This window comes from Lissotriton helveticus, chromosome 8 (genome assembly GCF_964261635.1).
Source record: "Lissotriton helveticus chromosome 8, aLisHel1.1, whole genome shotgun sequence".
Classification (NCBI taxonomy): Eukaryota; Metazoa; Chordata; class Amphibia; order Caudata; family Salamandridae; genus Lissotriton; species Lissotriton helveticus.
In genome coordinates, this window is record NC_136069.1 from 1120401731 (window position 1) to 1120423630 (window position 21900).

Here is a 21900-nt window from a genome sequence, read left to right on the forward strand (position 1 = left end):
TGTTCCCTCACATCATTGTTGTCATCAGTAATGTATCCTACGTTAGGAACCATAATGAGAATGCTTATATTTAAGATAGTTATTTGAATTGATTGTGAGCATTATAATAAACTGTTGTTGCACGTTTCACTGTTCCAAACATTCAAATACTTCCCTTGCATTGCATGCTAAAGCCAGCATTAAGGCAACTGTGACCACTTTTGTTGTCCTGATAGGGCACTACCAGCTTCTGGATATATCGTGGAACCAACCCAACTTTGTCTTTGTGCATGTAGCACAATGCTTTGAATTAGATGCACTTTGTGATCGTAAGCCAGTGGAACCCATTACAAAGATGCGAAACGGAGGCGTATTTTGGCAGCCGAAACAGAAGTCTGGTGGCTGAATTCTAGACAAGCTGTAATCGTCAAATTGAAGCCTTGTCAATACCCAAGTCAAACACTGTCATAACCTAGCCTAGATAGAATGAGGGTTTGAATCGGAGTCCTTTGAGCTGGTAGGAGAAGTATCCAGATAATCTTTCTCAAACACTTGAGCACCGCAAAAGAGGTGGAGGTAACCTTGGCCACCCGAGGCTTCATAGACCAATTATCATCCAGCAACAATCTCAGATTTGGACTTTGGATGCTAGATTGGGTAATGCCCCTAAGGGTGCTGGCCAATGCTGAGGATCTTAAAGAGAGAGATTCTTACCCAGGACCATGACCTCCCTCTTTTCACTGTTGTGCTTGAGCAGGTTATTATTTATCCATAAGGAGATGCGGCTCAAGCCCTGGTTGAGAGTGCTGGAACCAGAGTTCTGTGCAGATGGCAAAGAAAAGATAACCTTTTCGTCATCTTATAGGAAAATAAGGTTAAGCCACAGGTTTTCTACTACATCAGCTATAGGGCAGACGTAGATGTTAAACGACATAGGACTTAAAACAGAGCCCTGATGTAACCCGAAGTGAGAGCCCTTGACGGCGAGCTCTCATTGGCTGAGAAAATTTGAAACATCCACTCTTTAAGGAATGATGTGAACCTGTTCAGTGCTGTTTTGTCAAGGCCTAACATTCTCAGTCTTTCAGCTAAAATAGAGTTGGACACAGCAATGAAGAGCGCGCTAAGATCAATTAAAATAAGTGCGGCCAATTCCCCCTAATCTAGACATCATCTAAGTTTTTTTTTTTTTTTTAAGTAGCAGTCCCATAGCATGCTTCCAGATCTGGCGCACCCTTCCCTCTAACAGAGAGTATTTAAGAAGGTCCATCACCACCTGCAAATGTTTTGGGTCAAAGAGGCCAAACTTGTTTGGGGAAAGAGGATCTAGTGACAAACCTGATTTAATCGAATACAAGATGGCCAAAAAGGCCGGAGTCCAATAGGGGCCATAACTCTATTTTGGATGTTGAACCAGAAGTAAATAAGATATCCTCTGCTACTTGAAAGACATACAAGATGTCATTACATGCAGCAGAATCATTAGATTGAGTGTTACTCTTCTTTTCCTTCGAAAAATGAAGATGAATAGAGTCCACTTTTTTTGGGGATTCTACTCACCGATAACATCAGATTTTACTAGTATGCTGTTGACACTCTATAAATTAACTCTATTTGAAAGTTTCCTCTGCTCCAGACACTGCTTTCATTTCAACCCGGACCTGGGCTACTGCACCAACCTAAATCTAACCCCAAAACAAGACTGAGTTGTAGCTTCTAGCCAAGAACAACAAGCAATAACTAGTCCACACCCAGCTCAATGGCGTGATCCTTATACCTGAACTTTCACCCTTTCACCCTTTTCCAAGTTACACAGATTTGCTCTGGACATCACAGCGTCAAGAAAAACCAGACCGCCTGGTTCCTCCCAGAAAGTGACTTTAACTCCGTACTGCACACTGCTGCCTTTTGGTTTGGTTTGTGCTACATCAATAACACATACGTACATACATACAAACAGGGATCCATAATGCTACAGTCTGAAGGTGGAATATTGGGCGGCGCACACACTGCTTCACCCACACAATACCTGTGCCACTCCAACTCTGCGTCATCCTGCAGACAATAGGCAAGAAATCTGCATTGTTAAATGATTTTATTTAAATCTGTGCTTCTTGCATCTCCTTATGATTCAGTGTGGGATTTAATGAAAAATGCACTCAGAGGCATCTTGGAGATGCTCCCCGTCCTGGCTGAGTGGCTGTTCGCCAGCTGCCACCACCAGACCTGTTTCGGGACCCCCTGGGTCGAAAGTCTGCCACTCTTTGGGTCCTGAAACCAAGCACATCCTGGGGCGAGGTGCCAAGCCCCCTCCCTCAGGATGGGCTGGGTCCACGAAGGGGAAGCTTCAAATGCCTGCCTCTTTTGTGAGCTACCCCAGCCATTTGCTACTCCCAGCAACTGGTCCCCACCGGTTCTGACCCCCACTTTGGGTGGGAGAATCGGCAGGAAAACCAAGTTAGGAGGAGAGGTATGCCCGCCTTTGCCAACCCCCCCCCCCCTTCAGGTGGGGAAACGAGGTGAAGCACAACTCTCAGTCCCCACCATCTTGAAGATAGGGGGACTCAGCCAACCAGAGTGAGGCTTACGCCCCCTCCCACTGGAGGGTGGCATAATAGGTGGTGTACCTACCCCAAGGAAGGGACCCATTGGTCCCAACCTGTAACACCCCTATATTTAGTATTTAGGGGCAACCCTGAACCTTGCCTCCTCAGACAAGAAAAATCCAGAAGAAGAGGAGGACACCAACTCACTTGGCCCCAGCCCTACTGCCTGGCCCGACCTCGACCTTCTCCAGCGAAATCCCGGTGTGTCCTGCAGCCAGCAGCCCCCAAGAACCCAGAGGACCTGCCCTGCCTTCCCCTACCAGACTCAGTAGCACCGGATTTGGTCACCAGCAGACTCTGGCTCCGGCCAAATCCGCAAGTCTGCACCACTCTTCGAGTGGGCCAACACCATGGTCTCCCCGGTGAAATGCTAGAGGCTAGATGGCCTCTAGCATTTCATTTTAAGCATCTTGCACAGCATGTAAGAAAGGCATTTGGGGTGTTGCAAGAAGTAAGGGCCCCACCCATTCAAATAGTGATGAACATTAAAGGGTTCTCTAAAGGCCAACTTTATTACTCATTTCAATATTATTAATTTCTTTCCTTATAAGATATAAGGTTTCTCACCAGCATCTGGCTCTATATCAGTACATGGAAAAACATGATAGACTTTCCGTTGCATCTGACTGCTTGCCTTAATAATTGAAGCAGTGCTTAGCATGTTTACCTACAAAATTAAACAACCTAAAGGCAAGCTTGAATAATGCAACCAGATTGAAAAAGTAAATGGGAAACCATTTTTGGGTGTAAGACTAACATCCACTGGTGCTATTTCCAAATGTATTTTTCAGTCCTTCCCTTAGCATGAGTGGAAATCATAAGACACTTCTCTGACAGTGCAAAGCTCCGCAAGTTCCTGCTAATGTCGTCAGTCTGACTTTTACTCCACCTTTTAGTCTTGTGCTATCATTTGCAGGGCTTCTTAGCAACTGGCCTTTTGAGCACAGATTTCCCAAGGTTATATTTGCACAGCTCATTAATAATTGCTTAGTTTTCACACTGTATACATTATTGAATCAAAAAGATTATTTGTATTTGGAAAACATAGGTGGCAGTTCTTCTCAGTAATTCAATAATAGTTTCTGCGCTGAGTTCTTTATAATCCAGTTTGGGACTTCATTCGGTATTTCAAAACTTTGGAACCTGCGCCAAGCTATTTTGTACTGTTTGTATGGTTTGTCTTCTAAGTTAAATTATGATGCCAAAACTTGTATTTGTTATGTTTTGAATGTGCTCACTGTTTTTCTATTGCTTTACATTTTCAATCTAATGGCTTGTTGACGCCTGACAGGCCTGACACCAAAAATGTCTACATTTGCTCTAAACCTTTGATATGCTTTAATGTTCCAGGCTTAAAATCCACTAGATGCCATTACTAGAATTGAGTTATGTTTATAGTTCAACCACAGCAAATGTTAAGTGCAAAGGACCTGCTTGCAAATATTCAATCAGCATGTTGAATCAAATGGCAAACACACAGATTTAACTAGTACACTTCTTACTATCTATTTATTGAGGTAATAAGCTGTTTTAAGCTGTTTTCAGTCTTGGAAAAAAACGTTGTTTCTATTTTGTATACATTTCACATATATTCTAGAGTATATTGTTACAACAACTAGCCTTGAGAATCAGTTGTTGCCATTTTAAATAGCAACATAGTATAGAAACAGTTGTATGTCATTAGTGCTTTTTTGTGCCTATGTATACTTTTTCTTTTTTTTACTTCATTTAGTTTGACACTGTAATTGCAGAAGCAGTCGTCTCGATGTCCGTGAGCTGATCTCTCTATACCCCTTCCTATTGCCCACATCTTCAACGTTTGCTCGCTGTCACCCTCCGCTTCATGAGTACGCCGACTTGAATCAGCTGACTCAAGGGGACCAGGACAAGATTACCAAGTGTAAACGGTTTCTAATGAGCTACTTGAATGAGATCCGGAGTACGGAAGTGGCTAATGGCTATAAGGAAGATGTAGATACGGCCTTGCTGAAACTGTACGCCGAAGCAAACCATGAAAGTCTGCTGGATCTCCTGGTTTCTGAGAATTCCTGCCTCTTACCCGACTGTGCTGCATGGCTTGAAACACACAAAAAGTGAGTCATTTTCTTTTCATTAAGCCCTAATTAATATCATTGTGCATTTCCACAAAGAACAGCATCTACAATTATACCAGTTTTTAAAACATAACATATTCAAACAGTAATAATCTGCAGTTCCATCATTATTCTTAAGCTCTCATTCAACATGAGGTCTATTGTAGTGGTACATACAGTTGCCTTATTCCAGAATCATAAGATAATCTGACTTAGTGCCAAGGTGTAGGATCAACTGCTGGACAACAAGGAGTTGATTATTTTAATAGAGGCTACGCAAACCTATGCTTTGTCAGTCATGATGCTCATGCACATTAAAGAAGGTGCATAATATGCATACATATTTAGATGAAAAACAGATTTGTGTTTTGAAAAGAGCGAGGACATTTTTTATTTGCATACTCGTACGGAAAGCGCTCTTAGTGTATATGAGGCGGGTGCATGTAGTTACAAGAACATAGTTTTCTGTTATAGGAAATCTGAATATTGAGTTAATGGACTTTGATGTTTTGATGAGAACTGTGACTGAGCTCTCGCAGTGCTCCACTACTATGACCTAAATAGTTAAGTAGGTTTTAGTAATGAATCCTAGACTCACCTTAGGTAGCTTGGTAAAGCAACATGGGTTTCCTCATGTAGGAATTGGACTGTAGTGGTAATAAAACAGTAATGCAGCCATGATGCAAGTATAAAAAGTCCAAAACGTAGTCAGTTAAAAGATATCATTTGGATAACACCTGACCAGGCACACAATAGGAGATATATGGATATATTATGTGTGAGGGCTGTTAATAAAGTATCTGAAGTAGTCTACAATAACAATAGCCAAAAATAGTCCAAGTAAAATTAGGGTTCAAGATAATTTGAACAACAGTTCCTAGTGAGCCTGCTAGAAGATCAGGAAATTAAAATAGTCGGTTTGAAAGTGTCCATTTGCTTATCAGAGAAACTGAGCACAAGATTTCATGACATAGTAATTGACACTCTGGCTCTAACCGACTCAAATCTGATGAAGCTGTAGCGAGACATGGACTAACAATGAGACTAGCGACGAGTGTGGGTGTTTAAAGCAGGTTTGGTTGAGAAAGCAGGTTGTTTATTTATTGTGGGCATTAGTGATGCTGTGCGAAAGTCTTCCACTAGATCCAGGTACCTCCTGCGTCTGTGACTTTAGTGCAGGTTTGGGAAGCTTGACTTGGCACGAATACCAGCTTGACATAGGAGGGTCTTTGCGGCTTGGGGATTCAGATTTTTATGGCTAAGTTGTGAGATATTCTGTGCAAGCAGCAATGTTTTGGGATTGTTCGATTCAACAGAGACCCATTTAGCTGTCTTTCTGGATACAGTGCTTCACATGGGCAAGGTTTCTGTTGTCCCCTCAGCAATCATTCGTATGGGTTCCAGTATCCTTGAGGGATCCCAAGTCATGAAAACTAGAGCCAGCCATCAGTTCTGTTCTTGACTACTGCAGGCATATCTTAGAGATGAGCTCTTGATACAATACTTGCCAGTACTCTGGTAGTGCAGTCAACTATTCTGTGAAGGCAAGCTATTCTTGCTTGGGTCTAGACCAGTTCTGACTTTTATGGGATAAACCACTTTAGTGTTATCGGTAATCTCCCACTCAGTCCTAATACAGCTGCACTCTTTCTCCACTGCAATATCAAAGAGTGATGAAGAGTGATGTACTTCATCTTCTATCAATGTGCTTTGTGGCAGGAAATCCCTCCCAGATTTCGATGGGCCTAAAAGCCAAGAAATGAAACTTTGTTTCAGATGTACAGAGTAGAGATTGTGTTTGCCTCAAACCATGACCCCTCCCACTTAAGCCCCCTGAGCTAAGGAGGAAACCCACTTTTCTCAGTCAACATTTTGCCTCAGTTTCCATATAAAAAGGGCACCAGAAAGTCACTTTAGATTGTACTGTGAAAGAAGAAGCATATTGCTATACCTTTTCATTTACTAATGTATTCCTGACGAACCCCAGAACAGTCCCGCATAACCATCCTGTATTTTCTGTGAGAGCCCTTTGAAGTGACAAATTGTGAGACGCAGTTATAAAGTGTAAATCAGGGATGATTCCTGAAAGAAATGTATATGTCCGGCTGTAGCCGAGCATATACAGAATATGCCATATCTATTATCTGTTGTAGGAGTAAAGTATCACCGAAATCTAAAATTATCATTGGCCATTTTTGCCCAGGTTACCCATAGGCTGCAGGCTTCATTTTGATAGGATGTCTAACTGAAAGTAAAAACTAAATTTTGCCTTGCATTTTAAGTATCACTGGATATGTCCGTGAAGCATAGGCTGCAACAGTCTGAACGGCATTCTATTCTTTAAGAATCAGTTTGGTTAGTCTGCCTTTCATTACTACTTCCTATACCTGTAGTCTGGGCTGCTGTACAATGAACACGCACACAGAAAACAGACTTAACAGGATTGCCTCTTATGGTAACATAGGCAAAAAACAGCTTGTAAACCTTTGTAGAAGAGCTAAATCAGTGGCTAACAACCACAGTTGGGGTAAAAAAAACTGTCATTACAGCTAAATGACAAGCAACTTTCTAAAAAGATGGATTTCCTCAAAGTCAGCCTGTTAAAATTTAACATGACACACCTCTTTGCCTTTTCCTTTCTTTATGCAGTCTGAAATCTTATGCAGGACGAACCATCCTCCAATCATTGTCTTTTTCTGCCTTGTCAAGTGTGCTCACCTGCTTCTTTCACACACGTCTTCCATCCTCTATACAAACAGACAGCATTTCAAGAGATTCTTCTTGAGCCAATTTTAGTTTCCCAAAGCTGAACTATCTCTGCGAACTGGGTCTAAGGCTTTTACAGTGACTTTCTGTGACTTTCCTTTTGCTGTGGAAGAACAGACTGTTTCAGTCACTGTCTCCTTCGGTTTTCCCTTCTGCAAAGCTTATATAATTTGTTGCCAGGAAGGAGAAGAGGCCCCCAATGCTTAACATAAGTTGACCGATGTTTTACAGACCCATCTTGCCTTACAAAGTGTTCTTTCCTGACCGTTCATTCCAAAAACAATGGGGACAGCACCTTCGGTAATGCCCGTTTGTCTAGTGTTCGAACACACTCCCCCCAAGTTTCAAAATCCTCCTAGAATCCGCACATGCTTTTAGATGCTTACATGCTCAATAATAACAGTTTCAGCACAGAGTTGCCCTTTAAGTTTATATTTGTCAAAGCTTCCTCTTATGAAGGGCTGTCTGGGCGTAATCAGACCAGATGCTAGCCAAAAGAGCTGTGGAGTGCATTTGGACACTAATTCTAAGTGACTGTTCCGTGGTACCCTCTGGGACTACCAGAGTTTTCCTCCGTGTGCAAGTTGGGATTATATATTTTTGGAACACTTTCTAATATGCTGGTCGTTCTATAGCCTTTAGATGTCTATACTAAAGTTACCAAGACTCCACTCACCTTCCATCCCCTCCTACCAAATCTCACCCTCATACCAGAGGTAGTGTGGCATCTGCTTTAGGCACATTTCATCTGATCTGAATACATTTAGCAAGATCTCAAAGTCTGTGTCTGAGCTGTGTTAGCTCTGCATTGGTGATCCCCAAACTCTGCACCTGCCACCAGTACCAGACATCCACACCCTGCTACTCCTGGGGTACATGTGATCTGTGGCAAGATGAGAGGTGCCCTCTTTACATCCATAAATGCTAATATGGAATCTTGCTATGCACTATGAGACATTCTCAGAACTAAGGGTTTATTGGTTACTTATAGGACTCTGGGTCCTTTCTAAGAGTCCTTGATAGTACTCAGTTTGGCTGGTTTGGTGCCTCCCTTTCATGGGCTGTGTAATCTTTGGATCTTCACCTTCAACAATCCTTGGGTTCTTGTGACAGGAAGTAATCGGTTGCCTGTTCTAATAATATTTCAATGTCTCTGTTGCAGACCCATGTGGTGTCTAAACCAAATAAATCCCCTAGACCGCAACACTGTTTGGAGTGCTCAGTGCCATTCTCCCAGATGCCTTGTTCAAGTGAGTCAAATGCTCTTTGACAGCTGAGATGATTGGCACATTGGCTATATTCATGACTTCAAATCATTGATGGATTTCTTTTAAGAATTTCATTCGCCAAGTGATTCAAAATTAGACAATCGCCTCTTTTGTTCTGGTACGTCGTACATCCCTAACCAAAGCTGACCAGTTTAGTTATGGCCCTTTGACCCCACAGACGTACTTGCTGCTGATAAAACTGATCCGCATTGTGCCTTCTCGTCCCTCGTTGTCTGATGCCATCAGGGAAACCTGACGTAGGCTATGATGGATAGTGGAATGACCATGATTTCTAAGGTAGTCTTTTGCTGGGGTTCATTGCGGGTGATGTGATGTTGTGCGGACTCATTAAGGTACAGTCTATGGACCTTTAAGTTCTTCAGAGCTTACGTCTTTTAACTGGAAGCAATTTCATAGTACAACTACACCTAAACTTATGTTGTGACATAATTTATAGTTCTAATGCTCTTGCAAGAGAGATTTCTTCATCTTTTTGTAAACAAAGTAAAGCGCATTAGGCCTTTGCTAGTTTACATATCTGATAGAGACTACTAGCCACAGATTCCTTCACGTAAACTTGTGCCCAGGCGTGAGACTGGATCCAGAAACTTTTTGACACAGCATCCCTGTGCCATGGTGGGCGGGGCGACACCATGTGACTCTGCCCACGCGTCGTCCGCGTACGTGACGTCAGCGAGGTCACATAAGCCTCACCCCAGCGCACCTACGTGAGTTTTTTTCCTTTTCCGCGTGCAATGTGGATTCGGTCTTTGCTCGGGCCTGTTTTGGGCCCTTTTTTTTCCCCATCATCGTGTCTATTTTTAGTGGAACAGTCTTGGAATGCCTTCGGGCTTCAAGACTTGCACGTTGTGTGGACGTCTTATGTCTGCGACGGACCCTCACCTCATTTGTATGTGGTGTTTAGGGAAAGATCACGGCACCACTGATTGTGAGGCGTGCCAACAGTTGAAGCCGAAATCACGCCGGGAGCGCTGGATGAAACTACTCTCAGCGCGTCTCTCAAGGTCGGCTTCGTCCCCTCGATCAGCCTCGGCAGACGGCTTCAGAAATGGCTGTTGTTGTCATCCTTGCCCTTTTCCGAGTGTTGCAGTTTGTCCCCGGGTGCTGGTGTTTGGCCTGCCGGGGGCGTGGGCTCTCCGTGAGTGATGCAGCCCCGCGTGTTGTCCTTGCCCGGTCCGCAGGTCTGGTCCCCTGTGGCTCCCTCTGTCTTGTCCTGGCTGGTGGTGTCCTTTCGCAGACCCTCCTTCCCCATGGGTATTGCTAGGGTATCTATTCTACGTGAAGGAATCTGCAGCTAGTAGCCTCTATCAGATGTACGAGTTACTTACTTTCGGTAACGATGTATCTGGTAGAGACGATTCGAGCTGCAGATTCCTTCACGGCCCGCCCTTCCTCCCCGTTCTGCGAGGACCCTTGAGTTGGTCTTGGCACTTGCCTCCCGGTTGGGGGCTGTGTCTCCTGTGAGCGCATTCTTTCGCTCTTGACGGGTTGCTCCGTCTTGTTGCTGTTCGTTCCTCCTCTTTGGTTCTCTGGAGGATGGGGTTATAGTGCTCCCGTGCCCGCTACTCTGGCTGCTCCAGGGTTTGGGGGTGGATTTGCCTTCAATCTCTGCCCTCCCCTCCCCTCTTGCTGCTAGGGTCCTAGCCCCTCTGCTGCCCTCTGTGTTGGGGTCATCTTGCCAAGCCTGGCCCTTGTTCCTTGGGGGATGGTTGCCCTCTGTGCTGGTTTGGAGTGTTGTAGTTCCTGTCGGTCTTGGGGCTGGCTCTGGTGGCTCTGCATTGAGGCGCGGAAGAGCTCTCCGAAGAAAACTGACGTAGGTGTGCCGGGGTGGGGCTTATGTGACCTCGCTGACGTCACGTACGCGGACGACGCCTGGGCGGAGCCGCGTGCAGGGATGCTGAGGCAAAAGTTTCTGGATCCCGTCTCACGCCTGGAAATATTTCTACGTAAAGGAACCTGCGGCTAGAATCGTCTCTACCAGATACATTGTTACCGAAGGTAAGTAACTTGTACTTTTGTGCACTTCTGCCACTTCCTGCCAAAATTAAACCTTGCCTCACCAGTTTAAAAGCGTAATGACCAATGCTACTGTCTAATGTTTTGAATCATGATGTATTTTGTGATCATGCTTCTATGTTTCTACTATTGTGTGCGAGTAATGCGTGGCTTGGTAGCCCGTCCCTGTACCATCATTTTTGTTTAATAAAAAGAGAATAAAAAATTTAAAAAAAGAGTAATGCCATGGGGCACACAAAACCAGCCTCCTTCTTCCCTCCCATACTTAGCTATTTCTAGACTAGGTTCAGAACAGAGAAGGATGGATGGTGAGCTGCTTTTGGTGCTGAATTGGCAACCCTGAGAGTCACAGTTAATTGATAGTTTGTTTCTCTTACTCTTATGACTGGCCATCAGTCTGAAATCCGTGGGAGCAGATTGCTAAAAAATACAGAGCTGACTGCTTATGCCAGACTACACTGCTTGCAAATTAGCTTCTTTTGACTTGCTGACCAGGTTAATCCTTTGCTCTCGAGCTGGCATCCAGAGAATTGTTTGCATGTGTGGAGGTGTATGGCATCTTGCTGTTTCTAGGTACTTCAACTGTGTATACCGATCCCCGTTAAAGCTGCAACACATCATTTTAGTTGTGTTTCCATGTAAATGAGAAGCTACTACCTGTGACGAACTGCTGATTTGGTGGCAGGCCTAAGACTGATTTGAATATAGCTTACCAGAATCCATGGAGATATGAGATTTTATGTCCAGGAACACCTTTCCTTTTACTGGATTTCTTATTTGTACCTGCCAAGACTGAATAGTGTGAAGACATTGGAGTATTAGTGGTCACTTGGACTATGGTGGATCTTTATGTAGTTATTAGTTGGATAGTTCAATTTTCCTAAGTAAGATGTCGTGTCCAAATAATTGCGTAGTTAAGTTGCCAGAGAACGTACTGTAACCAAGCGTCTTATATCCGTTCTGACTCTTGGATGGAAGGAACCGCCAATGAAGTGGCACAGTCAAGGTCTGTAGCACCCTTGCTGTGCAGGACAGCTATGCACCTGACTCTTGCTGGTCTGTCTTCATTACCTTAGGTGCATGCTCTTTCTTTGAACTTCTGATTCAAAGTATGTATAATGTACAATTTGTTGTTGCATTTTCATGTCTTGTGGGTCATATCTAAGAAGTCTCTCATCATGTTTAAGTAGAGATAGGTGCTAAGAAGAAAGCAAGTACAATCTCCAGAGAAAAAAGTGAAGCAGGGCATCTAAAGGACAGAAAAAAGCACCTCTCCAAACCAGAACTTAAGGAAAGCAAAAATGGAATCAAGCAAATAAAAAGAAAATCATTTGACCGAATTGAACTGCAAGGAGTGCTGGACATGAGAGACAGGCTCATCAAGTGCTATAGTTTACTGCACTCAGTGGATACTCATTTTATATAGTGGTGTCCACAAATGCCTTCCTGTGCTGACTCGAAAGTGCCTTTCTGCAATGTTGTTATGAGATTGAGCAACGTCCTATAATGGGATTTCTATTTCTGGATGGTTTTGAATGCAGATAGTTCATCCACCACTCATTGTTGACTGTCCATCATGCTGTTTGCTCTTTTGAAGGTTGCCATAAGAGTTTGTTCCCCTAGCTCTGTAGATCACTGTTGCCACCTTCCAAATATAAGGGTGCCCATTTTCTGACCATTCTAATTTTTATTGTGGCAACACAAAAGGACAAATACATCATAGAGTTAAATAAGGGGTTTTGTTGCTGCTTTGTGGGGAATCTGGAGATTAGGGTGCAGCATTCAGGTAGCACATGTTTTGTTCTTGCCTGGTCACACTTACCACTGCCACATCCCTCTTGGCCAAGGAGCACTGGGGATGATGTGGACAAAGGCTTCGAAAAAAAGAGGAAACACACACTACAAGAGACAAATGGGTTTTTATGTACAGAGCACCAGATCAACAGGGGACATACCTTCAAAACCGACACAGTGCTTTTATCACATTGTTTTTATTACCAACAAACATAATCACATAGTGGAGATAGTCTCAACACTTGTGGTTGACGCAATAGAATTTTTATCTGATGGAGGCTGGACAGTAGCATGATGTTCTACACATAGTTTCATGCCTCACGACCATGTAGATTAGAAATGTGAGCAACGACTCGCTGGTGGGGAAGTGGCGCTTACTCACAAACAATGTAGAGTAATATCTGCTGTATTGTGCCCATCACGTGCATCTATTTCTAATTAATTATGCAAAAGTAAAAAACATTACTGAGCTGTAACCGTTTTGCTGCTTAAATAGTTGGAGATTCATATGCAGCTCTCTAAACATCCCTGACAAGTTTGACTAAGTGCTCTCAAACAGGGCTGCTGGAAATATTAACAAATACATTGCATAAAACCATTTGCAGTTATCCATATTAACTTTTCTTTCTCATCTTATTGCTATTTGTCCATGTTTATCATGGCGGTTGAAGAAAATAAGTGGCAGTTAGTATATTTCTAGCTTTATTTTAATGATAAATGTATATTCACATTTCATTGTTTATAGGACTTTGGAGCAGCAGGTGGCAGTGTACCATAAATGTACATAATCACTTGAACATATTGTGGTTGTAGTGCTAGCACAGGTGAACAACTGCAGCTACTACTATAGCTTTAAAACACCATTTCATTCTTTGCTTTTACATCTGTGCTTTCAATATGCACAGCTGTTGTTATGGTCGTCATGATCCTAAGTGTAGGGAGACATTGAAATGGGAACTAATTTCTGTATTTCTATGATTACAGAAATTAATGCAGAGGCGGGAATCGTATTTTTTCCTGTCCGTTTATGTAAAAATCACTTAAAATACTAAACCGGGACCATAAATAAAGACTGGCACCTTGTATGATATTTTTGTTTTATATAGCGTGAACTAGACCCGAAGGTATCTTAGCGCTTTACATGAGAACCAGTTGCGTTACAGACGGACACATTCATTTTTTTTAGGTTAGGCACGGGAAGATTAAGTGATTTGCCCAGGATCACAGTATGTTGAGCATCCCATCCGAAACTTGAACCTGGTTCCCCAGCTTTGAGGTCGACCGATCTAGCTATTAGGCCGCATGAACTTTCCCACTCAGACAAGGCATAGGTGTTTTACTTTGTAGGCGATTAAGAGTGCTGACATAGGTCTTGACAGGCATGTTTCTTAATGCCGTTGTCCTAGAGAATGTTTTTTATTTGCTTCTTATTGCTGATATAAGCTGTTCCAATTATATCCACTCCTGATCCTCTCTTGAAATATGCTGTTTGCAGCTGAAAATGTTGCGATTGCTTTTCAAATTAAACTTTTGACTGTACTTATTGTATGCCTTATTTTTTCCTTGCTGTCATTTAGATATTATGCACTTGGACTGCTGTATCGATACAATAGTCAGGATGCTGCTGCACTCCAGGTTAGTTTATTGTTTTTAAATGGAAAATCTACTTACTTGTGCATAGAAATAGATGATAATATATTAGGGTTAAACTAAAAATAGTCTAAAACAGAGACCACCTCCACCCCGTAAATAAACAATTGATGCTAAGGCATTGCTGCTTAGGAATGACTTTTGTAAAAAATTTTAACCGGGGTAACTTGTCATTGCATAATTTGCGGAGGTTTGTTATGAAGAAAGAAAAAAAAACAGCACAGCCTTTTTTTCCCCTACATTACTCCTTGATCGTGTGGGCGCTCGCCAACCATTTGGATTGTGTTCCGTTTTTAATTTTTTTATCCATTACTTGAATAAGCAGTGATGGATCTAATCAAGATTACTGTCTCTTGAAGCATAAGCGATTTGTAATTGTCTTATAGCCAGGAACCTAAAATCACATTGGTTCACCTACAGGTGTTAAACAGGCAGAGACTGACTGCAAGAAAAGTCCTTCACAAACGTCTTGCTATATGGTCCCTAATGTTAAAGACTTCCTTGAAGGCATTAAACAGGGTTTTTCACCATTAAGGAGGCTGCCGCCTCCTTGCAAAGACATTGTGGACCTTTCAAAACTAACATGTTCCCCTTTTAAACCTATTCATAGGGCCATCTTGCAGCATACATAGTCGAAGCATACTATTAGCCATCAGATCTTCAAGCAGGTTTAGGTTTATCAGAATCCTCTCACTCGACTTGAAAGGTCTTTACACACTCTTTATTTAATGAGCGGTGTATATGTTTTATATTAATAAGACAAAAGGCCTCCATAGGTCTAATTATCTTGTAAACTATGGACCCATTTGGTATAGGTTTATCTATCTCAAAGTAGTCCATTTCCAGATGGATTGTCTCTTCTAGAGCACTCTAGAAAGCAAATAGATCTTTAGTAGGGCCAAGACCCACTCTACTAAGAGTAAAGCTGCAACCACTGCTTTGTTGAGAAATATCCCCATAGCAGAGATTTGTAAGATGGTTATGCGGCTTTTGGCACACACATTCACAAGACAATCTTGCCTGAATTCAGATTCCAGAACAGAGGCCTAGGTTAGGCAAGCGTCTGTGAGGAATCCCTTCGGTTAGAGCTGAATATTTCTCCTTTCTTGCACAGCTTAAGGTTTGGGATGAGCTTGCTACATTTTTCTTTCTCCTCTGATAATTGTAAGCACTGAAAAGGTGCTTCCTGGGTTCCTACGTCTCCTTTAGTGGAGCCTCCATTGAAATCATAAGTAGCACTCCTTTCTCCTGGTGGGAGAATAGAAGCCATGATTTGAATAAAATACAGGATCCTTATTCTCTGATTAAAAAAACAGAAGAAGTTGTCAGTGACTTAGCATAATGGGATACTGGTGGATTGCTGTTTCTCAGAGGAGTACTCTGTTTTCCAGGCTCTTAGTGTATCTAGCCCTCTTTTATTCTCACTTTTCTTTAAAAAAAATCATAACAGATTTTCCTGTCATTTTTTTTTAGTGACTTTTCAAAACTACAATTGGACACTTGGAAGAAAAATTGGCCAACCTAGATTCAGATAGAACCTAGATTTTAAAAAGAAAAATTGGCTTTTGTGGAGCAAAGTATGCATTTTTATTTTGTAAAGTGCTCAGAGATCCCGGAAAAAGATGGGAAAGTTCAGTGTCATGAACCTATTCAGGCATCCAGCTGTACTTGGTGCTTGTACGTATGTATGACTTCAAATACCTGTGTGCGTATGCAACATTTAGCATTGTGTGCATCCATAAACAAGCCATATCTATTGGCATTCCCAGTGCTTTTTTAAGCATGTCAATCTGTGGAAAATGCATTGCTGGAGTAGAAAGGTTTAGATACCTGCTGCAGTAGCTATCAAGTTGTACGTCGTCCACAGATACCTCATTCTTGGAGAAATAATCAATGTGTGTTGAAAAATTAATGCAGTTTGTGCTTTGGTTAGGGTTACGATTCTCAGCACTACAAATTAGTATTCTTAATGCTAAGAGCCCAAATTGTTCAGAGTTGCACCATTCTCAAGCATTGGATCTTTCATAGATTCACATGCCTGGCGTGGAAGTGGGAGTCTTTCAATAACTCTGAAATAGCAGCTGACAGCTGTAAAGGCTATATGCAGTACCCACGTTATTAGCACATCCACCTCATTTTAGAAAGACGAGATGAAAGTACTCTGTGACTCACCCTTTCCAGAGGAGTTCATACCTCCAGATTTGTACCACACTTCATATGGAAAGGAGTTCCTGAGGTTTGCTGTACTTCAAGAACAGACTTATTGACTTATGGCATTTTTTGGGGGTTTTAGGTATCATCCTAAGACTATTGGAGGTCATTGTGCCAGCTCCCCTTGCTGCAGTCTAGCAGGTCTCCTGGACACTGCTACTGTGTACCACTGCTGCTCTCTCCCCTCCTCCCCTCTGCCGCTCCTAACCCTTTGCACTCAGCTCAGCATGGTTTTGTATTTGTGACAGTACAGCAGTGTAGACTGCATAGTCGTAGCCGTACATGCCATAGTTAGACTTTCCTTTATAGTTCGCAAACGTAGTAGGATTAACTGTTTCATTTCTTGTATATTTTGGCCATTTATTTTAGAATTGCTTTTTTCTTTTTCTGTTTAGTCTAAGCTGTGTGTGTTTATAATAGCCTTAGTATTGTTGCCCTTTGTTCTCTTTTGTTTGTGTAGCGAGCCGGCCCGCCTCACCCCTGGTGTTTCCTGCTGTATTCTCTTCTTGCCACCCAGGCCTGCCCCTTCCTAGGACCTACTTAATGGAGGACGCCGCATGGCTATGCTGCCGGCTCGCCAAAGGCAAGTCCATCTGCAACTGGACTGTGCTAGGTGCTAGAAACCCTAGCCCTACTGCCATCCACAGATACTCTGCTGCAGAGCTCCGAAACTGGACAGCACATGCCACAAAAACAACTTACGCTTCACATCCCCTTGTTCAACGGTAGGACCTTTCACCTGCAACGGCTGTTGGTTTACATGCAACTCAGGACCTCCCACTCACATGGAAAGCATCGCTACACTGACCACAGCCACTCTGGAACTGCTCCAGTGCTTCCTGCTCAATGCCAGCTCCCTCTGCAAGCATGCCACTGGAATCTTTGACACCTTCACCACCCTCACCCCGAAGTGATCTTCATCACAGAATCCTGGCTCAACCCTTCCTCCACCCCTGACATCGGCACCGCAACGCCAAATGGCTAAAAGATGATCCACAGAGACCACACCAACAACCATACTGGAGGCATCGCCATCATCCACAATGAAACATTTTGTTGCGTCACAACAGAAGACCACATCACACCCATCTTGGAACAACTCCACTTCCAACTCCAAACCCACAGCTTAACGACTATAAGATGCACCCTCATCTACAGACTCCGCCCCCCCCCCAGGACCACCCCCATCTTCTGTGACACTATCATCAAATTCATCGCACCTTTAGCGATTGACTTCAAGCACTGCATCTTCTAGGAGAACCTCAAATTCCACCTCGACGACCCAAGAAGACGTTAACACTACCAACCTTCTGAAAAGAATGAGCAACATCGGCCTCAGCTAACTGGTCACCAACCCCACCCACAACGCTGGACACACGATAGACCATATCTTCATCACCAGTGACAGAATCAAGTACAGCCATGTTACAGAACTCGCATGGACCGACCACGCCATCGTCCACTTCCCCATCATAAGACCCCCCCACATTTCACCACCAGGCCCCCCCAGCTGGTGCACTAGCAGAGATCACACAGACCGAGCACCTTCAAATCAGCCCTCAACATATACCACCAACGCCTCCAGGAAACCAAAAGAGACGCCCTGGCAGACTGCATCGAGGCAAGTGCCAACCATAGCAAAGACCTCTTCAGCATAGTCAGAGAATTCTCCTGGCTGTTAGCCACCGAGAACATGAACTCCCATTCCCAGAAACTCTGCGACACCCTAGCATGGTGCTTCCACAACAAGATAACCATCAGTTACAGCAACTTCGAACACCAATCCATCGACCTCCACAAATTCCTCACACCAACTAATGCAACCCACAACCACCTGCTCACTGCATGGACACAGCTCCCCACCCAGAACACCACAGCCATCTTGAACTTCATCCACTCTGAACACCACAGACTCCTGCCTCCACCACTGTTTCAACCTCGTAAGCGAGGTAATCCACAGCGAACTCACCTCCTTTCTCATTGCATCCATCACCACAGCCTCCTTACCCAACGGATGGAAACACTGAGGTCAAACCCCTCCTCAAGAAACCCTCCGTAGACCCCAGCAAGCTCCAAGACTACCTCTCAATCTCGCTGCTCCCCTTTCCCACCATAGTTCTTGAGAAGGCCATCAATCGTCAGCACACTGGAAGAACATACCTGCTGGACTCCTCTCAGTCCGGTTTCCACACCAACCATCGGCCCGAACCTTCCCTGATCGCTGCCACTGACTACATCAGAACCCTCCTTGAGGTGAAACCAGTGGCCTTGGTCCTCCACGACCTCTCGGCTGTGTGTTCGACACCGTATGCAACCACACCCTCATAATGTAATGTAATGTAATGTGTATACTTGTAAAGCGCACTGTTGCCAGCCGGCGTCCTGGTGCTGTATACCGCTGGGGAACCCGTCCTGGCTTTCCCTGTGGGATGGTCCCTGCTGGGAATCCCCAAGGTGGAGCCAGGCATCCCCAGCGTTGATGGGGCCGATGTGGAGATTAGGCAAGGTAATGCCCAGAGTTGCCGAGTGGAACCCCTGGTTAGAGTAGGCACCGAGGCGAGAATTATAGAGTCCGCTGACCCTGGTCCACGACCCTGCCTCGTCGGGAATCGAACCCTGGTCCCGGGCCGACTTCTGCTTCCGGGTCTGCCGCCTCTAACCAGTGAGCCACACCACTCCACTACATCAGTAGACTCCACCACATCTTGATGCAGGGACACACCCTCAAATGTTTAGCTTCCTTCCTCACTGGACATACCCAGACAATCCTTCTACCTCACTTCACCTTGGTACCCAAGAGTATCAGATGCAGCATCTCTTAAAGCTCATCACTCAGGCCTACCTTTGTAGCAGGGTTTCTGTTCTCCCACAGAACTGTGCACAGAGGATTGGAACCTCAGCGAATTAGGGTGACCCAAAACTCACCTTAGTACCCAACAAACCCCTTACCGAGCTAGCTACAGTGTCTCATTGGTCATAACCAACTCCCAATGTTTAGACAAACCAGAACATGAACTCACCAACCTCAGGTTACGTGGAACACATGAGCACTCTTTCGTTATACAATCATTTCAAACCAGAACATGGAGTAAAGAAGAACACGTGAGCATTTGAAATGTTTATTTACTAATGCCGTCTTCTCAGGCGCAGTATCTTAGATAATACAAGTAAACATATTATCAACAACAAAGCTACAAGCATAGTTACTAGTCCATAGAAAGCGAACGGTGACAGCATGTTACCATGCTGTAAATTAATAAGGGTTAACAACACTTATTTCTCACCCTCCCTAACTCGCATATTATATTAATAGCTAAGAAGGTCTCTTTGGGTTGAATTAGGGCGGGCCCATACCTCAGTGTCCTAGAATGAAGGGATCACATCAGCATACACCAGCTCTCTCTGCATGCGAACAGCATCAAGTGTGTTATGTGTGTCTCAAGCAAAGCAATATAAAAACCCGCCTCAAGCCCAAAGTTGGCAGAAGCTGCACTTATGTTATGTCTATGAAGGCGCGAAGATCAGACCTCATAACAATTCTGTATCGTGTTGTTCCTGAAGCTTCAGCACTCTCTGTACAGACACAGTTTATTAAGCAAAGCTGATATCAGAGTAATAACATATTATTCTCATGTAAACCACAACGAACTACTAGGTTGAAAGCTAAATCAACAATTACGTGTCGTGTGCAGAAGCACCAAAAGGAAAAATTGTGTTTAAACATTTAATGAGCCTATGCTAACTTAACACATTATAAAGATATACAGTAGCTATATGACACCTTGTTCAACACATACATGACGCCACTAGCTGACATCGTCAGAACACAGAGCCTCAACATCATACACCACACTCACGACACCCAGCTCATCATGTCGCTCTCAGAAGACACCCATCCACCATTAAAACCAGCTTCCAAAATAGTAACTAGTGTAAATAATGACAACCCAGTATCATATCGATATATGGATGACCTATATTAATGATTTATATGGCTCTCTGGTCTTACCACTTCTTTTGCCCGATTTTCCATCTGATGCCATTAAAAATCATTGCTTCTCTCGGGAAACAATCCTATCTACAATTTCATTCTGAAGTGAAGTAGAGTAGAGCTGCATGTCCAGATAACGTTCCTGCCATTCTCATTAAATCAAACAGGGAATGGTGGGAAAATGTTTTTTGCATTTGTTTCATTGGATTCCTAAATCTGGATTATTCCCTGATACTTGGAAGAGCTCTGTAGTTAAGCCAGTATTGAAGAAAGGTTATGGAAGCTTGCTTTCGTGTTACAGATTAGTCGGTCTGCTGGATATTTCTGTAAAGGTTTTTTCAAATAATTTATTATCTCACTTGGAAGAATGGGTGTTGGAAAATAACCTTCAGCCAATCGAACAGGGAGGTTTCTGAGCTGGAGCGGTAGCATTCCACCAATGATCATTGCTTTGCCCTTTGGTCTATTATGAAGAAATCTTTAGCAGCGAATCAGTATAATGATCAGCCTATGCCAAGGTTGTGTACTTGAACTTTCTTCTTTTTAATCTTTATGCATAACATTTCCTAGGAGTTTTAAAAGCCACCCAGTCCTTCTCTCCGAAGATGGGGACCCATTATCTCCTTAATGCTGATGATTTAGTTTTATTGGATTATACAGCGATAGGCCTGCAGAGGAAACTTAACTCTAATGTAGGGAGCATTTTCTAAAAATAAATTTAGAAAAGACCAAGATAATGATCTTTGGGCGAAAGGTAACTAAGCCTAAATGGTTTTTGGATGAAAAGCAAATGGAGGTGATCAATACATATAAATACCTAGAATTGTTGTTTCAAGATAACCTGAAATGGGTTGACCACATCAAAATAATAAGTGCAGGAGCCCTATTACAAACAGGGTGGTCAGTCAAATTTAACCACACATACTGGGGAATTTCACTAGCCACTCTTTTTTAAAACATTTTAAAAAAATTTTTATTTGACTCTTCTCATATGACCTCCGTAGCTATAGCACCCAATCAATCTGTACCACCACCCATGTGTATAGCTTGGTGGTTCCACTCTCAGCTGATGTTCTTTACAGGGGATACCCATAACATGCAACTTGAGCTGACCAGAGGTTTTAATCATTGGGTCATCGTCCTGTCCCTAAACTCTCCCAGATGCCATATCATCCAAAAAATTCAAAACAGTCCCTTATATGGCTTTCTCTATAGACATTTACTCTTTGATCTAACGTTCTGAAATATCTAACAGACTTCCACCAAGCATTCCAAGTGGGAAATATTGTCTGGTGCCACATTTTACAGATCTCCCTCCTGGCCAATAATATTAAATAAAAAACTGTTTTTATTGGGGCCCTATCTGATCTGCTATTCCCCCAAGTGCAGGAACATAACGAATATTATGAGAGATAAGCTTACCTCCACTATGCTGCCCAAGGCTCTGGAGATAGTCTTACCCACATTTATCCAATATTCTTGTATCTTAGGGCAGGAAAAAAATA

At 43.3% G+C, this 21900-nt stretch overlaps 1 protein-coding gene across 1 annotated transcript in view; it reads left to right on the plus strand.

Annotated features, from left to right (window-relative positions):
• TGFBRAP1 (transforming growth factor beta receptor associated protein 1) overlaps positions 1–21900 on the plus strand; it is a 200145-nt gene that overhangs the window by 49343 nt on the left and 128902 nt on the right. Inside the window, exons 5-6 of the mRNA XM_078657996.1 lie at positions 4337–4678; positions 14121–14178. Coding sequence (XP_078514122.1) covers positions 4337–4678; positions 14121–14178 — 400 coding nt within the window. The remainder of the gene's footprint in view (positions 1–4336; positions 4679–14120; positions 14179–21900) is intronic.